The sequence below is a fragment of the Diadema antillarum genome, unplaced genomic scaffold, assembly GCF_040938485.1.
Source record: "Diadema antillarum isolate AM-2024a unplaced genomic scaffold, OU_Dant_1.0 seq00000793_RagTag, whole genome shotgun sequence".
NCBI classification, from domain to species: Eukaryota; Metazoa; Echinodermata; class Echinoidea; order Diadematoida; family Diadematidae; genus Diadema; species Diadema antillarum.
Window position 1 is genome coordinate 500,820 of NW_027271680.1, and position 19,927 is coordinate 520,746.

At 44.1% G+C, this 19,927-nt stretch overlaps 2 protein-coding genes across 2 annotated transcripts in view; both read left to right on the forward strand.

Annotated features, from left to right (window-relative positions):
- LOC139739306 (uncharacterized) overlaps positions 1–17,349 on the forward strand; it is a 42,939-nt gene extending 25,590 nt beyond the window's left edge. Inside the window, exons 16-20 of the mRNA XM_071649922.1 lie at positions 108–6,341; positions 7,432–7,553; positions 8,027–8,183; positions 13,425–13,708; positions 16,516–17,349. Coding sequence (XP_071506023.1) covers positions 108–6,341; positions 7,432–7,553; positions 8,027–8,183; positions 13,425–13,708; positions 16,516–17,349 — 7,631 coding nt within the window. The remainder of the gene's footprint in view (positions 1–107; positions 6,342–7,431; positions 7,554–8,026; positions 8,184–13,424; positions 13,709–16,515) is intronic.
- Positions 17,350–17,713: 364 nt separating this feature from the next.
- The window catches only part of LOC139739307 (uncharacterized), a 32,325-nt gene continuing 30,111 nt past the window's right edge, over positions 17,714–19,927 (forward strand). Inside the window, exon 1 of the mRNA XM_071649923.1 lies at positions 17,714–19,768. Within this exon, the coding sequence (XP_071506024.1) occupies positions 17,861–19,768 (1,908 nt within the window). The 5' untranslated portion in view covers positions 17,714–17,860. The remainder of the gene's footprint in view (positions 19,769–19,927) is intronic.

Sequence of the window (19,927 nt, forward strand, 5' to 3'; positions counted from 1 at the left end):
CTATGCAATAAAGATATTGCTTCACTAGTGAAGAATGGATTATTGACACATCTGCATAGTTTGAAGAGACTGTATCAGATGTACTTGATTTCTCCCTATTATTTCAGGATTGCCGTACGGCTCATATATATCTCCTTCGCATCGTGGAAGTGGCGGGGGAGGCAGCGAGGGCGGCAGTGGTGGAAGCACCATCAGACTTGAAGTAGGCAATGAGCTGCACGTCGACGGATCCCTGCTAGCAGATGGTGCAGACGCAGGCGGCTCCGACGGCGGTGGTGGGAGTGGCGGAAGCGTCTGGGTATCGGCACTGCGGTTCTCTGGCCATGGCACAATTTCTGTGAATGGAGGGCGTGGTAGCGGGCGTGGCTTTGGTGGTGCCGGTGGTCGCATAGCGGTGCATGTGTCATGGCTTAGAGAATTTTCTGGTGCCTATACCGCCCTTGGTGGGCTTGGAAGAGCAGGAAGCGGAACAGACAGCGAAGAGAATGCTGCTTGTGGAACCGTCTATTACACTGACACCAACCAGGGACTGACCTATCGGCAAGCATTCGTAGATGCAAACAACAACACTCTCTGGGAGGATGGCTTTACCAAGCTGTTTCTTGACAACCAGAATCGCAACCACCTCTTGCCAACTGTCATCGAAAATGACGATGGCACTCACTTCTACGAGTTTGATGAGGTAGAGACTGTGAATCATGTCACTCTGTGGCTATCTGAAACAGATGCGATCCTTGTGGTCCATAGCTTTGTCGGTGATCGCACAGGCCTTCTCCATCTCAGGCCTGGACAAACAATGTACAACGAGTTCGTCGAGTCAGAGAGTGGCATTTCTGTTGCTCCTGTCAGTTTCCTCATAGATGACGGAGCTGAGGTAATTTGTCCCTCCACCTTCATAATGCTGGGTACGAGAACTACGGTACTGGGTCGCTTAACTGGAATACTGAACTTGTTTGTTGCAGCAGGGGCAGATGTGACGTTTACGTCAACAGCCACAACTGCCTTGCTTGCTAATGGGTCATATGTGTCTGAGACAGAAGCAGGAAATATCTCAATCAGTCAAGTTACAGTGCAGAAGGATTCCAGTGTAGATTTCCTGGAAACGGAAGATAGCTTTACTTTGACAGCTGGCAAGTTTGTGATCAAGTACCACGGCCAGGTAAACATGAACAGGGGAAATATCCACACAGGAGATGCAGTAATTGAAAGTGATGGTAACTTGAACCTGAATGGAACCGGATTTGGCCCGGAACTCGGTCCTGGTCGAGGCTGGACCAACGGACAGTTTGTTGGTCTTGGGGCAGGCCACGGTGGAGCCGGTGGAGCACCTGAGCCAGGTGAAGGCGGTAGCTTCTATGGCTCTCTGTACCAACCACTGCATCTGGGAAGCGGTGGAGGAAATGGTACGGGAGTCGGAGGATCTGGTGGTGGGAAGCTACACTGGAAAAATGGCAAGACGATGGTGATCGATGGCTTTATCTATCTTGCAGGATCAGATGGTGAAGGTGGCAGTGCTGGGGGAGGTAGCGGAGGTGGAATCCTGATAGAAGTCACAGACTTTGCCGGTCATGGTGAGATCAACACTCAAGGGGGCAATGCTGCAGCTGGTGGTGATGGCTTTGGTGGATCCGGAGGACGCATTGCTATTCACGCCAGGCAATCGTTCCTATTCCCTGGGAACTTCCAAAATGCAGGTGGCAACAACAATGGCACAAATTTTGGAGCCGCAGGAACAACCTATGTTGAGGAGACAGACCGTGGACCTCAGTATGCCGACATCAAATATGACAAGGACACAAACACAACATATTCAGTGGCTGACCATCGTTACTTGGAGGTTGATAATAGAGACCAAGTGTCGCCCTGGACCTTTACCATGCTTTCTGAGGGAGACCTGGCTGAATGGGAACTGGATGAAGCCCATGTCACAAGACACGCCAATGTTAGATTTGACCACCCAACAAATGCAGATAGTGTCATCGTCATCATCCACAAATTCCTTGGCGATCAGACCGGACTTGCACACATCCGCGTCGATCAGAAAATATACGTAGAGTTCGTGGAGACAGAGAGCAACTTGACAATTGCACCCTGCAGTTTCAGGATTGATGAAGGCGGTGAAATCATTTTCCCCACAACAGTCAGCATGTTGGGAACGCGGTCATGGTTTGGTGGCCTGATAACTGGGATTCACCATCTCAGCATCGCAGAGGGTGGAACAGCTATTTTTATGTCAACTGCGCAGACAGCTCTTTTAGAGAACCTTCAATATGTTGATGTCACTCCCAAAGGAAACTTCAGCTTTGCCTCCTTTACTGTAGAACGGAATTCCGAAGGGAACTTTTTGGTAATCGTACATCCCCTGGGACTGTTTGTGAGCAAGTTCCGGGTGAAGTACGAGGGGCAGCTGTACATGAACACCGCAGAGATTGAATCTTCGGAGGCTTGGATCGAGAGTCAGGGATGCTTTCACATGGATGGGCGAGGCCATGCCGCAGGAACAGGAAGTGGGGCTGGAAACACCACTCTTGATGGTGTCGGCACTGGAGGAGGACATGGTGGTCAAGGAGGTGGACCCCACCCACAACTTGGGGGTGCATCTTATGACTCTGTTTATAAACCACATGGTACCGGTTCTGGTGGTGGCAACGGCGCAGATGAAGGTTCCATAGGTGGTCATGGAGGAGGATTTTTGTGGTGGAAAGTAGCCGAAGTGCTGTCACTCAATGGTGAACTAGCTTTACGTGGTAGTAATGGCAGCGGCATTGATTCTGGTGGCGGAAGTGGTGGAGGACTTCTGATTGAGGTCACAAACATGACGGGTCACGGGATCATAGATATCAGCGGAGGTCATGGCACTGGGCGAGGTGGAGGAGGCGCTGGAGGAAGAGCAGCAATCCATTGCAGGTGGCGCTATCAGTTTGGAGGCAAGTTTATTGACCATGGCGGTCTCGGCAACGATGGAACTATACTCTCCCATGGCGGAGCTGGTGGAACAATCTACAAGGAAGAAAATATGCGACCGCTGGAATATCGCATTCTCAAGAGGGACAAGGTGCATAACCACACTTTCTTTGCTGTAGATCACACATATGTTCACAGTGATAATGATGGATTTCTTGTTCCTCCTGCTGCTCTGATTCGTGAGGAGGGGAATGTGAACTATGTCTTTGATGAAATGGAACTCACTGGTGCGTCACGACTTCTGATCTATCACCCAGATAACGAAACGGAAGTCAATATCACTGTTCATCGCTTTATAGGGGACCGCACAGGACAGCTCCATCTCCGCTACAATCAAACAGCCTTTGTTGAGGTTACAGAAACAGAGACAAATAAGACAGATGCACCATGTAGCTACATTATCGACCCAGGAGCAACTCTTGTTCTGCCAACAGAATTCCATGTCCATGGAACAAACAGTACGATCAAAGGTCTGATTGCTGGGGTCCACCACCTGTACATTGAAGACAAAGCCATGATAATCTTTGAATCCACAGCAAATACGGCCTTATGGACACAACGACAGTTTACAGATGTTACGTCACCTGGCAACTTTTCATTTGCAACTTTAACTGTAAAGGAAGGTGGACTTGCTGGCTTCCAGAAAATCATGCTCACTGTCACTTTAATGTCAAGTGAAGTAAGAGTCAAATATGGGGGCCAGCTTTTCATGAATGATGCCGAGCTGTTTTCATCGTATGCTTGGATTGAGAGCCAAGGAGTTTTCCACTTGGATGGGAGGGGCTATGAGGCTGAGTCTGGTCCCGAGAGAGGATTTACAAGGTCTGGTATTGGCTATGGTGCTGCACATGGCGGCGAGGGAGGAGGCGCAGACATCCATGCAGTGGCTCAACCGTATGGTTCTATGTTCACGCCAGTCGTTCCAGGAAGTGGAGGTGGGAATGGGCGTGGCCAGGGCGGCAGAGGTGGGGGCCTACTCGAGTGGCATGTTGGTCAATACCTCGAGCTGAATGGCCTATTTTCGCTGAAGGGCCTGGATGGAGATGGGGACGATGCGGGAGGTGGAAGCGGTGGCAGCGCAATCATTGAGACAACCAACATGACAGGTCATGGCGAGATCAACGTTCAAGGAGGAAATGGTACTGGGCTGGGTGGCGGTGGAGCAGGTGGTCGTGTTGCCATACTCTGTCGATGGAGGTACACTTTTGGAGGAACGTTCACAGACTTTGGAGGCAGTGGCGGGACTAACTACGAACATGACCGAGGCGCTGCTGCAGGAACTATATACAAGGAGGAAAACATGCGTCCACTGGAGTACCGGAAGAGCAAATACATTAAAGTTCTGAACACCACCTTGCTCGTTGCCGATCATACATACTTGCACGTGGACAACGCCGACAGGATTGTTCCCGTGGCAACAATGGTTCTTGAAGAGGACACAACTTCATATAAATTGGATGAACTAGAGCTCTCTGGACATGCACGTTTAATTGTCTACCACCCGTCCAATGCAACCCATGTGACTGTGACTGCTCATCGCTTCATAGGAGACAGAACTGGACAGCTTCACCTTAAAAGGAACCAAACTGTGCTTGCCGAGGTAGTGGAGTCTGAGACAAACCACACCGAAGCTCCATGTAGTTTTTTGATCGATTATGGAGCTGAAATCATTCTCCCGTCTGAAGTCCATTTGCATGGAACGCGCACTTTTCTTCATGGTCTGGTAACAGGAATTCATGATTTGTACATTGAAGCGGACGCCTCCGTTACGGTATCTTCCACAGCACAAACTGCACTGATTGAAAGACAGGAGTACATACACATCTCATCTGAAGGCAACTTCTCTGTGGCAAGGATCTATATCAAGCAAGGTGGTAGCATTGATTTCAGACGAGTCTCCCAAGACATCATGATCGACGCATCCTTCCTTGAAATCAAATATAATGGTCTCCTGGAGATGAACCATGGGCTCATCGAGTCCGATATGGCTGACCTTGAGAGTGAAGGTGTTCTTAGTCTCGATGGTAGAGGACATGATAGTGCAACCGGTACTGGAGGAGGAATGAAGGTTTCTTATCTTGGCACTGGAGGAAGCTATGGTGGTATTGGTGGTGGAATTTCATCTGTGAATGTAGCTCCATCCTACGGGTCTGTTTTTCAACCTCACCATAAGGGAAGTGGCGGGGGAAACAGCTACTACGGATCTGGTGGTGCTGGAGGGGGTGTATTACATTGGAAAGTGGGTAAGCTGATTCACATCAATGGCCTTATCACTGCCAGTGGTGTTTCCGGTGGACTTGATGCAGGAGGGGGTAGTGGTGGAAGCATCTTGATTGAAGCCATGAACACCACTGGTCATGGAGAGGTCAGGGCTAACGGTGGTGAGGGAAATAGGAATGGTGCCGCTGGCGCAGGAGGAAGGATTGCCATCCACATTGATCACCAGAACAACTTTGGTGGAGAATACAATGCAGTAGGAGGCCACCATGGAACTGACCAATCTCCAAACCATGTTGGCCATGGAGCAGCTGGGACCGTCTACAAGTACGAGTCTAGGAGAGGGCCACAGTACAGAGACCTGAAGTACCATGACCCGGTGCAAAACATCACGTTCATCAAACCCGAACACAGCAAGCTGTTGGTACACAATGGCATCATTGAAGTTGACCATCCTGCAGTAGTCATGGAAGAAGAAACCTGGTTTTACGAGTTTGACGAGGTGCAGGTTGAGGGGCATTCGTACGTACATTTTTACCATCCCGGGACTGCTCACAATGTCACTGTAGTCATACACGAGCTGACTGGCAACAAGCGTGGACTCATTCGAGTTCAGAGCAGGCAGCGTCTGTATGTCAACATCGTGGAGGCCACTCACACCTACCTCGATTCCCCTTGCGGCTTCCATGTTGATTGGGGTGGCGATTTGGTGTTGCCAACTACCGTGATTGTGTTGACCGAAAGGATCATCGTAGAAGGCCAACTCGCAGGTGTAGAGGAACTCATCATCGAAAGAACTGGAGAGATCGAGTTCCGAGGACGTGCTTTCACATCAATCCTACCACCTAGCTCGGAATGGTACATCGATAAACCATATGACACTAGAGATGAAGGTATCATCAATGTCGGTTCCATAGAAGTCAATAACGAAGCTGTGCTGCGATTGACAACTTCTGTCGCTGAGTCAGTGGTTGACGCGAGTAGCCTTACCATAAGGAAAGGTGGATCCATGATTGCAATGTGTCAGAAGGTTGTAGTGAGTTCAGGCACCATTTCATTGGAGAGTGGTGGGCTTCTATCAGCAGATGGGTCTGGCTATTCAACTGGGACAGGACCTGGAGCTGGAACAGGGAGAAAGGGTGCAAGCCATGCTTCTCAAGGTAAAAACAAATTCTAGCCTTATGATGTCCTTCCCTCACTATCTCGTTTGGGACATATTGCCTTGGTACCCTCATAAACTTGAAATCCCTCCACTGAGAAATACAATGTACAAAAATTGTAGGTCAAATGTCTTATCCCTGGACAAATCATGATCTGAGCTTTGATTTAATTGAAAAGTTTGATTTACAGGTGTAGCAACTTGTGTCTCCTGTGTGAATTTTAAAGTCTTAAAAGTCTTCAAACGTTTTTGAATTGCAAAACATCTCGGTACTGTTTTCCTGAAACATTGTGTCATGATCTTCAAATTGAACACATTCTCTTATCTCCTACACATATGGTTGTACCCTAACTTAAGAAAAATTTCCTTCTAAATATTTCAATGTAGCTGCAAAAATCCCCATATTTACCTGTGTTCCCCAAGATTTAATTTCTCATTTTGTTGTTGTTTTTTGTTGTTGTTTATTGTTCTTTGTTGTTGTTCAAAAATTAGCATTGGCTGTATAGACACGTTGTACTTGTCCCTTCTTCCTTTTTCCTTGTGTCCTACCTGTGTGTGGGTGCGTTAGTATGCATGTGTTCGAGCTATGGTGTTTAGTTCATTTGACTTTACAAAAATTGTCTGACATGGTCTGTAATATAGTTTAAAGAGTGTAAAGTACATTATTTTCATGTACAAGGTATGGGCAACCTACGACAAGCATGAGATACTTCAGTGACACCTGGCTGTTATAGTTAGTGCCAGATAGACATACTTTTGAGCTTCATTTTGCCATAACCTCAATATGTATATGCCTCAATCATAGTTCTCAGGTATAATTAGTAAATTATTGGAGATGCACATCCCCTGAGCCAGTTTTGTTTTTAGAATTGAGTTGTTTCATTACCCCTATGTGCCATTACAAAGAGGTTGCTAAAATTGTAGTACACATGTAGGTCTATCTTGGGTGGATTTAGTCAACATAATCTCCACATCAACAGGAGTATGGTGTGTCATCGGCAAAGGTTGCTCTGACTTCATGAATTTTAAGGATAAAGGTTAAAATGAAACATTCTGAGTGTCAGGTGCTATTGTCATTTAAATGTTCACAGGAGGCAACAATGGAGGATCTGCATATGGTGATCTCTATCGGCCAATCACAGGAGGGAGTGGAGGGGCTTCATCTTATGACGACTGTGCAGGGGGCGGAGTCATTCATATAGAAGTGGGCGGGGTAAGTCTGTGCAAATTGACAGAAAACCATTGAGGATGAACACCTCTGTGATGTGTATCCATGATGTGTCTTTGTTACTATTGTCGCTTGTCAATTGCTGGAGGGCTGAGTGAGGAAAATTATATGAATGTCACCACATTTTGGAAGACAATACATTTTGTACCAAATTCATAAAACTCACATATACATTGTAAGAGCTGCATAGAAGACAGCTGTGCTACGTGTTAATGCAGTGTAGAAAATTTATGATGAAGAATATGCTTTTCATCTTTGGTTTTAGTGGGAATGCATACAAAAATTTATTCATTGTAAATTGATATCATTTTCAGTCAAAAAGTAAGATGATGGAAACTGTTGAACCCATATTTTGCAATAGGTGTTCTACAAACTAGTTTGCAAAATACCAAGGCAGATTATAAGTTAGCATTTAATAACTGGATTCAAAATTGTTTGTATTATTTGCTATAATCAAGGAGCTGACATGCGATGGGTCCATATCTGCCAGCGGACTTGGACCAGTCAGTACCTACTATCATGGTTCAGGAGGAAGTGGGGGCAGCCTGCTCATACAGACCAGCAAGTTCAGAGGTCGTGGTCAGGTGACAGCCAATGGCGGATCAGGAAGGGGAGGTATGTGTGATTGATCTCATTTTCAACAGACATTTTTTAACCGTTGAGGATGAGTCCCAAGGAAAATGAGTGTTGTAGCAAAATCATGCCGTCCTAAACGAGTTAAGTGGGAGCAGTCATAAATATCCCATTGCATTCAGCATAAGTACACTGTATGTCATTTTCTGATCTGTATCAAGTTACTCTCTAATACACCAATGCTATAGATTGCGATATCATCATTAATGTAACTAACAATACTTGACAAGATTTATACTTTGAGCTTGGTGGTCATAATTATGTTTTGAATTGATTTTCTCAGAATGTGGAAAAATATGTTCTTACAGACAGCACATGTATGTACTACAACTTGATGATTAAACTATTTTAGTGGTCACTGAGCAAGGGTAGAAACAGGTAAAAACTTAGTATGCTTTTTTTACCTGATAATTGGATATCCTTTCTGATTTAGATATTCCAGTGGATTTTTTTTTTCCTTTCCATGTACCTGTATTAAGACTTGTTCACAAGTTTTATTTGACTAAACCTAGTTAACATTTTCACTGTCAAGCAGACTTTAACTCGAATATAGAGAAAGCAGTCGCCAAAGTTGTGGACTTTAAGTTAAGTGCACAGCATGGTGTTGACATCGCACTTTTGTAACGTATCTCAGATTTACACTAATCTGTCAACACTTATATGCTTGCATGTACAGGCACTCGATGTTTGTTCTACAAACAGCAATCAGCAAGAATAAATTTAAAACAAAATTTCTGACATGTACAATGTACATGACATTCAACAAGCTTCATGTGATATCAGTGCAGCTTGGTATTCTTTCATCTTATTTGTATAAAACAGAACACACACACACACACACACCCACACTCATTTGTGCTGGATCGATTGTTACCAATGAATATGCACAATAATTATTTGAACAAATAGATTCAAATTGACAGGGAATGCGTAGATGCTCAGAAAAGTATTCTTTTTTTTTGCATTTGCTTTCTGATTTTGTCTGCAAGTCAGGCCATATACATTGTATGACTCTTGTTCATTGTGACCAATATATGGGTGAGAATTTTGAACGATGTACAATTGCCAATTTTCGCACCTTATGACATTTTTTCCCTTAGAACACGCCAGGATGATCTAAGAAACCAGATTTTTTCATGTCATCTCAAAGATTGGTAAATTTCCTTTCAGGAAATGTATGGTTTGGTTGACTTTTGCCTGATATTTTTCATTTGACAAGGACTTAAAGCGTAAAAATACGGTAAAAACGCTATTTTCACAATAATTTTTGTTTTTCAAACTAATGATGTGTCTTTTTTATGATACGTGGCATCTAATATCTGACCATGTTCTGGATCTGACATATCATGGGTATGTACCACAAAATTATAAGAACTTTATTGGCACGTATAAAATCACAGAGAACAATTGAAATATCAAAGCCCTAAACAGACAAACGTCCGTGATGCTTTTATTTCTATCGCTGCTGCAAATTCTACTTTGTTGTCCCAACTGTAATGTATGCGAAAATTTGGTGTTCCACCTAATGAACATATCCTGCAAAATTTGTACGTCTGCTGGCTGTACATGGGACGTAACATTCTTTTATGCAAAATTATACTCAGTTTATGTCACGGACGTGCTTCAGCTATTTTCTGATAAAGATCGTAGCCCATTAAACGTTATTGGCGATATTGTTCTGAGTCGTAATCAACTAACATCTAGCCACACGATAATATGTTTCTTTTGAGTTTCTGTCCATCCTTTGTCAAATAGGAACCGAAATTAGATTTTTGGACAAACCTCCGAGAAAAAAAGAACGTCCATGAAGATTAAAACGTTTTCGAGTGGGACACCATCTTGCTTTGATGGCGAAGGTACATTTTACCTTTGGCTCTCTAGCCGAGGAGCTGCATGTAATTTTTGGAGCTAACAGAGGCTCGTCCGCAGTTTTTGGACCCTGCAATTCACCGAAAACCAAGCAAATAATTAATATTTTCTCTGAAAATTCACCTCCTGATTCCCCTCTGAGCAATGCATATGTTGTAAGGATGTCAAATTTCTTATAATTTGCATTGACAATATCTTTTCAAATTTGTGAAAGAGTTAGGAAGGCTAGGTACACTTTGCCGATTAGTTATCCGTCCTGGAACATGACCCTAGTAGTAGAACGAACGTCCGTGACAATTCCAGCGAACGTCCGTGACGTGTGCAATCCCACCGATAGGGATAACTTGTCCCGAAAGTGTCCTGTATTCTTTAAAACTTTTTGCTCCAATAGCGACAAATAAAGTTTTACAAAGAAAACAATGAGTTCAGAGCAGTAGTTTCAAAATTTTTAAGGCGCTATGTGATCATGATGAACAAACAGTTGAAAATTTACTCACAATTTTACGCTTGTTTTCCCTCTAATTATACAAAAAACAGCTTAACACTGAAAACAAAGTTATAGGAAAATGGAATTTTGTGTAATCTGTAATTTCTGTGCATTTGCATTTCTTTCTAATGAGGTTCTGGAGACAATTTGTACTGTTACAAATTCTGAAAGTTTCGCTCACGGACGTTCTGTCCGAGAAAGGAAATTTCTGATAACTACAAATATATCACTGCACATTAAGTTAATGTAACTTTAAAATATTACCAAATCACCGAGTCGCTCATACCCAAAAGTGAATAACGTTCAGCACTCAATTTACCTGGAATAACAAATGGAAAACGTTTTGGTCACGGATGTTCGTTGGTAGAATAAGTCAATGGATTACATAGTACGAGAAAGAAGAACAGTGCCACTTTTTAGTGACAGATGCTCCAAGTGTTTATCTTTTGAGTATGGTAGCTGCCGTCTGAAACAGAACACATCCAGTTTTGGTCTCCATAACGGACGTTCGCTGTATTTGTCATGATATTAAATGCCTTAATTCATTCTTATTTTTCTCTTCACGACGATTTTTCTCTCATTCCCTAAGTAGCCTGAACATGCTGCAACCAAACAGAAAACATAAACAAAACAAAACAAAACAAAACAAATCCGAAAAGCGATACGCAATCACATTCAGGATAATGACGGAAGAAGTCTGTAATGGGCATGTGTTGAAGAAGAAACGGACAAGTTTCAAAAGGACGTGGAAGCAGTTGAATGAAAATGAGAAGAAACAGAGAAGGGATCGAGCTCCAACACACAGAGAAAAGAATTGCCTCCCTTTATACCAAATTCCTCTGGAGAAGTTTATTTTTTTGTTTGTTTATTTTTTTATTCATCGAAATGCCGTCACAAGCGAACAGATATAATGCAGTATACAATTATTATCTGATGAACACACGCAATTCCTCCGCTTATCATGACATGGTGTTTTTTATACTCATCAATGAAAAGCAATGTTAATTTGTAATTCTTTCCGAGATTTTTTTTTCATGTTACATTTAAGAGACAGAGAGATCGTCAAATTGTTTGTGCTTTTGTGCTTACTTTGAAAACACATGCTAAAGAAGTAATGATTAAGAATAGGTTTAAGGTTGCATTTTGATACATTCGCTCTTCCAAAGATTCGTTACTCCGAATGTCCAAAGGTTTGTTATTCCGAAAATGAAAGAAAAAATGTTCGAAGATAATTCAGGAGGTTTCTCATTAAAAATGTTCTTATTCCGAAAGTTTGTTAGTCCAAAAATTAAATACTAAGGTTCATTATTTTTAGGTCCGTTCTTCTAAAAGTGGAATGGGCCTGATATTCGTTTAGGTGAAAACGGTTATCATGAGGTTTTGAAATTTGGAGGATTTGGTTGTTAACTTGTTTCTCCACATTTGGATTAAAGCGAACCTGATTATTCATGTTCCAATTAATAAACCTTTCGATTAACCTTCGGAGATTCCTATCATTTACCGAATAAAAAAGCTTCAGCATTATACGAACTCTATCAAATTTCGGATTGACAAACTGTATGAATAACGAGCCTCCGAAATGACGCGCTACGAAATTTTTGTTATAACAAACCATATTGTATAATATCGAAGTCCCAAACATCCATCCAATTTATATGGACTTATTGTGTCTTTTATGACGAAACTTCGCAGTATCAAACCTAATATCATATCTGACTAATATAATAACACAAATTCTCCTTGGTAACAATATGTAACACAAGGAGCAAACGCAGAGGGATTTCTTCTCAACGTATTCGTTTGCCCTCACCAGCTAAACTTCATACATTTCTATAACGGAGCACATTTCTTTTGTTTTTCTATGTTAATTCTTTGTCATATTTAGCTGTGATCATGTTCGTCATAAACAAATTTTGCATTGTAGACTTTAGATAACAAATTTAGGACCTGAATCTTTACTTCGTGATAACGAAATTTTGATAAATATATTCATTCTCAAGGATGGACTACGTCACTAAGATTACACGTACGTTTGTACTTTCATTTACGAGAGATGGAAAAATCGTTTTCGTTGATTCCTCAGTATGAGAAGATAAACAAGCTTTTGTAATTGAGAATTGGTAATATCTATTCAGTATTTTGCAGAGGAGTTTGTTCTCGACATGAAATTGCTGTTTGTTGTTAGAAGAATGCATTTCCAACTCAAGAGAGCTGCATTGTTCAATATCTTGTTTGTTTCGAACGTCCGTGAGCTATATACAAACCTCCGTGATGAAAACTATGCTATGTTTGTTGGGTTATAATGACTGCCTAGACCAGATACATCTTAAAAAGGTATGTTATTATTTGGGAGTGAGGATTAAAGTATAGGATAGTGAAATATGTGGTCAAAATATTGAGTTTCTGTAAAATGCGCATAAAGTGGAGAAAGTGTTTAGCAGAAGAGCAATATTTCAACAGAAATGACGAATTTGGTTAAATCATCAGTTGTCTATCATACGAACAGGTTAAGATTACAAGCTTAATATTCTACCAACACGTACACATGTCCCGTAAGATATTTCGGTACGATTTTGAACTGAATCAGATCTTTGCAAACTATGTTAAATGGTATTCAAATGTATGTGCAGTACTATTCCTCACGGACGTTCGCTGCTCTGGACATGGTAAACTTCCGCGGTGAATAAAAACGTGTTCCTCAGGGAGAATCCTAGTATAATTGGGTTCATATCAAAGCTTGAGTTATACTCTTTCAGGTAAGATAAATGTTTTGGAGAATTTCTGACTTTTTAAATTTTGCCTTGTTTTGACTCAATTGTACATCGTTCAAAATTCTGACCCATATACATTTGCACTCTCTGTACCAGTTAATCCTGACTATGGTGGAGGAAGCGGAGGACGTATTGCTGTGTACACACATGAGTTGTACAGGTTCCAGGGAACTGTGAAAGCTCTGGGCGGTTCTGGTGACAGTGCTGGTGGGCCAGGTACTGTGTACAAGCACAGCACAACTGCAGATTTCATCAGGGATGAGCTGGAGGTAGACAACAATGGTTACAGCAGCAATCCCAGCACTGTGACTCTGATGGATGGAATACAACACAACTTCTATGTGGTTAGACTTCTTCGAGGAGGACGACTTAATATTCAGGTTTGTTTGATTTTGGTTTCATTGTATTCCATACTCACAAGATTTATCAGTTGTGCAATAATGTTACGCTTTCCTGTGTTTTTGTTTGTTTGTTTGTTTGTTCGTACAGGTGTACATTCATATTTTCGTGTTCTTGTATCGTACATATGCTGTGTGTCTATGATTTTTGTAATATAGATGTGTGTATTGAATGTAAAATGTGTGGATGTGTATTTGGATGTTGATTGATTTTAATAACAGACATTGAATTGCCCTAGGTTCAGCAATAATGATGATAATAATAATTTGCAGTACCTATCAAGTGCTTATCTCATTAAAACTTCTCAATGTAGCAAAAAAAGCTGCTGAAAACTGCTTATCCAATAAAGGCGAGCCAATGGAGTAAAATGGAGTCAAAAGGGGGCCTGAGCTTTTGATCCTGGCAAAATCTTTGTCAGAGGCAAAATGACAAACAAGCAGGAAAAGCAATTACATATTATAAGGACTTTACAGAACAAGAACAGACAGGGACAGGCTGGGTACACAGAACAAAGAAAACAAAGGAGAGGGTGGGAGGTCATGGGCAAGGAGCCCAACAGGTAAAGGGAGGGAGATTAGAGCAGGAGGGTGGACAGACAAAAGGCAGAGGAGGGGGGACAGACAAAAGGCAGAGGAGGGTCAGTAATGATCATGAGGATCAAGGGGGCAACCATTGAAGGAAAAGGATGAATAGAGAGGCAACATCAAAGAAGATAAGGAACACCAGAGGGATAAAGAAAGGGAAAGAGTGAAAAAGCAACAGCAAGGGGAAGGGGGGGGGGGGGGGGGCGCTGAGCAAACAGTGAGCCCTGAAAAGTGTACCAGGAGGAGGCAACAAAATGAAAGTATAATCAAACATATCAAAGTATATATACACACACAGTAATGATAATAATGACAACTAAAATGACAGTAGTGAAAAAGATATCGAAAAAAAAAATAAAATAAAGCACATATGAAAAACGGGGGGGGGGGGGGGGGGGGGGGGGGCAACATCCAAAGGAGAGAAATTTGTATACATTGTTTGTTGATAAGCAGGCGTAGGCATAAGAAGCACAAGTATGTCCATTGTATAAACAGACAAAACCAAGTGTGTGTATATGTAGGTGGAAAAAGGCTGTATAAATGAGACTCAAACTAGAGGAAGGAATCAATTGGGAATAAAAGGGTCTGCAATTGGAAAAAGTGCAAAGAAAGAACGACAATAAAATAAAGGTGGTTAGTCATTTCCCTCCTGGATGTTGAGGGCATGGGGTTGGATGGTGTGAAGTCGTCTCATCCAGAGCTTCTCTCTGCTGGTTCTGACTGTGTCTGGACGAGTGCCTAAAGATTCAATGCCCTGTAGATTCATATCAGTGATGGAATGATTGGGAAGATTGAAATGATGGTCCACTGGAGTGTCGAGCTTGGCTGTGTTGACAGATCTGTGTCCATAGAAGCGTCTTTTGAGTGTTGTCTTGGTTTCCCCAACATACTGGATCCTACAAACTCTGCAAGTGATGAGATACACAACATTGGTGGTAGTACAAGTGATGTTGCCTTTGGTGTGGTGAGAGAGGCCAGTAGAGTTGCTGGTGAAAGAGTCACTCATGGATGTGTATACAACAAATGATGCACCTACTGGCTGAACATTTGAATGTGCCATGCTGTAAAGGAGAAGAATTGTCAGTGAGGGAGGGTACTTCAGCACGGACGATGAGATCCTTGAGGTTGTGGGGGCGTCGGTATGCCAGGATGGGAGTATCTGGGACGGCCTGTAAGAGACGATCAGAGGTGTGAAGGATATGGTGATTATCACGAAGGATATTGTGGAGAGAGGGTATAATCGGTTGGGATGGAAAGTGGTCACGAGGGGTATCTGTCAGTGGTGTCCTGCTTGTTGGTTTTCGGTTTGAGAACTTCAGATCTGGGGAGAGAACGAACTTTGTTGATGGCTTGTTGAACTCTCCTGGTACCGAAGCCCCTGGCTGCGAGATGTCTCTTCAGGTTCCTGGCATGGAAAGAAAACTCAGAATCCTCAGTGCAGATACGGCGAAGTCTGAGGGCTTGACTGTAAGGGATACTGGTTTCCTCAAAGCGCTGAGAAAATATAGAAAAAGAAAAGAAGAAGGTACAGTTTCAGTATGTTCAGACACATATAACACAATTACCAGCTGCTGCACATTCTCATGCATGAGACTTTTCATTTAACAAATAGGTTATTAACAGAGATTTGAATTTTTCTTTTGAGTCAGTTTGTTTTATACATTCAGATAGATTGTTCCACAGCTGAGGGGAGTACAGAGCTATTTTGAAGCGTGGATCTAAATCTAACAAAACAGAATAAAATATGCATACATTCACTGACAATAGTTGTGTTCAGACAATGATCCCTAACCTCAAGGATAGCTATCCTTGAGGATATAGGCTCTAGCCCCTTAACTATGATGCAATAAAGCCTATCCTCAAGGATAGGCTCACTGCCCCCATAACTACGCTTATCTACAAGTCCCTGTTAACAAGTTCTGTCCACATAATGCCGAACTACAAGTGGGGACCGCCTGCAGCTCATTGACAGAGAGGACTAACCCTGAGATATCTCGTGGATAGCTATCTTTGAGTTAACTTCAAAATACGTAGCTATTCAAGAGTGTGTCTACACATGCCTTACTAAGAGCCTATCCTCGAAGATAGCTATCCTTGAGGGTAGGGATCACCGTTTGAACATAACTAATATTCACAACCAATTGGTTATGCTGACATACATTCGTCAAAATGGTAGTCTCTTTGATGTACCCCCTTTGTTGCAGGGAGCTGCAGACTCAATACAGTATGCATCTGTGCATAGACTTGATGGAGACAGGACTGGGGTAATGATTGTCGGCCGATATGCTCAGGTGCACCTTGCTTCCAGCGACAGGCGAACCCGACCTCAATCGAGCATCTCAATTGAGTTTGAGGGCATCTGTGTACTTCCTCGCTACACCGAAATTATTGACACACTCAGCGTAAATGGAGGGATTCATGGTATGGAGAAGCTGGTTGTGAGTGGAACCGTAAATCTTGCTAACCAAGGATTCACAGTCTGCAGTAATTGCTCAACCAATTCCACTGAACTTGGGCAGTATCGTCTTGCCAGTTTGAGAGTGCGCACTTCCGGTGTCCTACACACTTCAAGCGGGAGCTATTACATTGGACACGAGGATGGAGTGCGTCTTTACCTGTCAAGAGACATGGAAGTGGAGTACCGTGGAATGATCAGAACGGATCGCAGTCTTGCAGTGTACACCAGAGGAATAAAGATAGAGCAGGCAGCATCAGTAGATGGAATCGCGAGAGGGTATGGTGTATCTGCAGGTCCCGGAAGAGGCCGCTGTGGTGGCAGTGGCGGTGGCTATGGAGGGTATGGTAACAGGAGAGGTTGTAGTTATGGAAGCGATGTGTACGGCACCGCATGCCTCCCACTTGAAGCAGGGAGTGGAGGTCATCCTTCTAGTGTTTGTTATTCAGCAGGTGGCAAGGGCGGATCGGCAGTGAAGTTTGTTGCTTCATACCTTGCTCAATTTGAAGGGGATGTCATGATGGATGGAAGCAATGGAGTATCTGCTGGTGGAGGTGGCAGTGGGGGCGCCATCCTATTTTGAAGGGCGTGGAATTCTGTCGGCCACAGGTGGTAGTGCGAGCGGGAGAACAAGCTGCTCATGGCCCCATTCCTCCTGGTATTATGGTGGCGGAGGAGGAGGAGGAAGAATAAGAACATACTCTCCTAATGACTACCTGATCCTTTCTGGAAGGAGGACTGTAGAAAGAGGACATAACACATACAGTTCTGTCTATGACGGTGAAGATGGAACACTCTGCACCAATTCTTTGCAATGCAGCAACCATGGCTTTTGGAATGTTACTCGGCAACAATGCACTTGCGTTGTTGGATATGTTGGAAGCAGGTGCCAAGTTCCTTGCTCGTCTCTAGACACTTGTAATGGTAGAGGTTTGTGCACAGACACTGGTGACTGTGAGTGTCATGCAGGCTACGTTGGCTTCCGATGTGAGCACGAGTGCAGTCAAAGCCAGACATGTAATGGGCACGGGGAATGTACAGACTTTGGGGAATGCCTCTGTGAACCTTGTTACCATGGAGAAAACTGTTCAGTGATGTGTGGAGATGCTGGGGTTTGTTCCCATTACGGAAGATGTGAATGCAACAGCTGTTTCTCTGGAGAGTTCTGTGACTCCTTGTGTTCTGGACATGGGAATTGCAATGACGGTCTCTGTTCTTGTGAGGAAGGGTGGAGAGGAGAGCTGTGCTCAATTGCAGGCTGTCCAGGAGAAGACATTGACTGCTCTGGTAATGGTGTTTGCAATGCAGCAATCCACCTGTGTTACTGCAATCCCGGTTGGGCAGGAGCAGATTGCTCTGTCCCAGACTGTGCAGGAGATCCAGACTGCAATGGAAACGGACAGTGCTCGCCCGCCCGTGACCCTCCTGAGTGCGTCTGCTCTACAGGGTGGATGGGGCGGGCCTGCGAAGAAGAATGCCTGCACGGTAATGCCACAGTGATAGATGGAACATTCATCTGTATGTGTGAGCCCTGTTGGGTTGGTCAAGGCTGCAATGTCCTCTGCTCAGGGTATGGTGCATGCAACAGTGAGGAACAGAGGTGTGACTGTGATCCCATGCTCGGCTGGAGAGGAGACTTCTGTCAAATCCCGGGATGTCCTGGAATTGGAACCGACTGCTCAGGACATGGTGATTGCAACAGTGCCATTCACGAGTGTACTTGTTATCCTGGCTGGTCCGGAGTGGCTTGTCACGAGCCGGACTGCCCCGGAGAACCAGACTGCTATGATAGAGGCTTCTGCAACACAACCCGGGACCCTCCAACCTGTACGAACTGCTCTGTCGGGTACATGGGTTCTGATTGCAACGAGCCATGTGTAAAGGGAATCCAGCAGCCTATGGACAGTGGGATTTGTGTGTGTGATCCTGGATGGGTTGGTACAAGCTGTGACTCTGAATGCTCGGGACATGGAAAGGTTGTGAATAATGTCTGTCACTGCGATTTTGACTCGGGTTGGCGAGGAGAGTTCTGCGACAACCCAGGCTGCCCCGGCATTGATGTGGATTGCAGTGATCATGGAAGCTGTGACAGTTCACTTCATATTTGTACTTGCGACCCTGGCTGGAGGGGCATTGGCTGTCATGAACCTGACTGTCCAGGTGAACCAGACTGCAATGGCAGAGGTACTTGCAACGATACCTTCGATCCTCCAAGATGTTTAGATTGTGAGCCTGGAGTGATGGGACCAGCATGTGAAGATCCTTGCATTCATGGAGTACAAGACCCTCCCAACAGTGGCTTCTGCAACTGTAGTCAAGGATATACGGGTGTCGGCTGTGATGCTGAGTGCTGTCTACATGGGACGGTGGTGAATGGCGAGTGTCAATGTGACCCTACGTGGTGGGGTTCTCTGTGCTGTGATCCAGGATGTCCTGGTGTTGGATCACCATGCAGCAACAGAGGAGAGTGCAATGCAGCCACACACATATGCCAGTGTGACATTGGGTACAAAGGAGAGGGCTGTGAACACCTTGACTGTCCTGGTGATCCGGATTGCTTTGATCGCGGCACGTGTACTGATGACTCTGGAAGTCCTCGCTGTGTGAACTGTTCTTGGCCGTACATTGGCCATGACTGCAACAGCTTGTGCCAGTTTGGCCGGGAGGAACCTGCCGATAGTGGCAACTGCGTCTGCGATCCTTGCTTTGCTGGCAGCGGTTGCAACTCGGAATGCTCAGGAAATGGCCGATGTTACACCAACCCTGATACCAGTGAACGGGAGTGTTCCTGTGACTCAAGGTGGAGAGGACCACTGTGCAACATCCCTGGTTGTCCTGGTGAGGGGAAAGACTGCAGCGGGAACGGCGACTGCAATACTGCTGTGGGCATCTGCTTCTGCTTTCCTGGCTGGACTGGAGAGGGCTGTGACATACCTGACTGTCCGGGGGAGCCTGACTGCAATGAACAAGGCCAGTGTCTGGTATCTGAGGAACAGGAAGCTGTAAGTATCATGCTTTGCTGCGAAGGTAAATGATACTTCTCAAAACCTGAAGTGCTTTTCACTCATGTTTTGATTCTGAGAAGCGTAGGTGAAATATCAAACATATATTTCTCCTAAAGGTAGAAAAGGAAATATGGAGTTACCAGACATTGTTTTGAA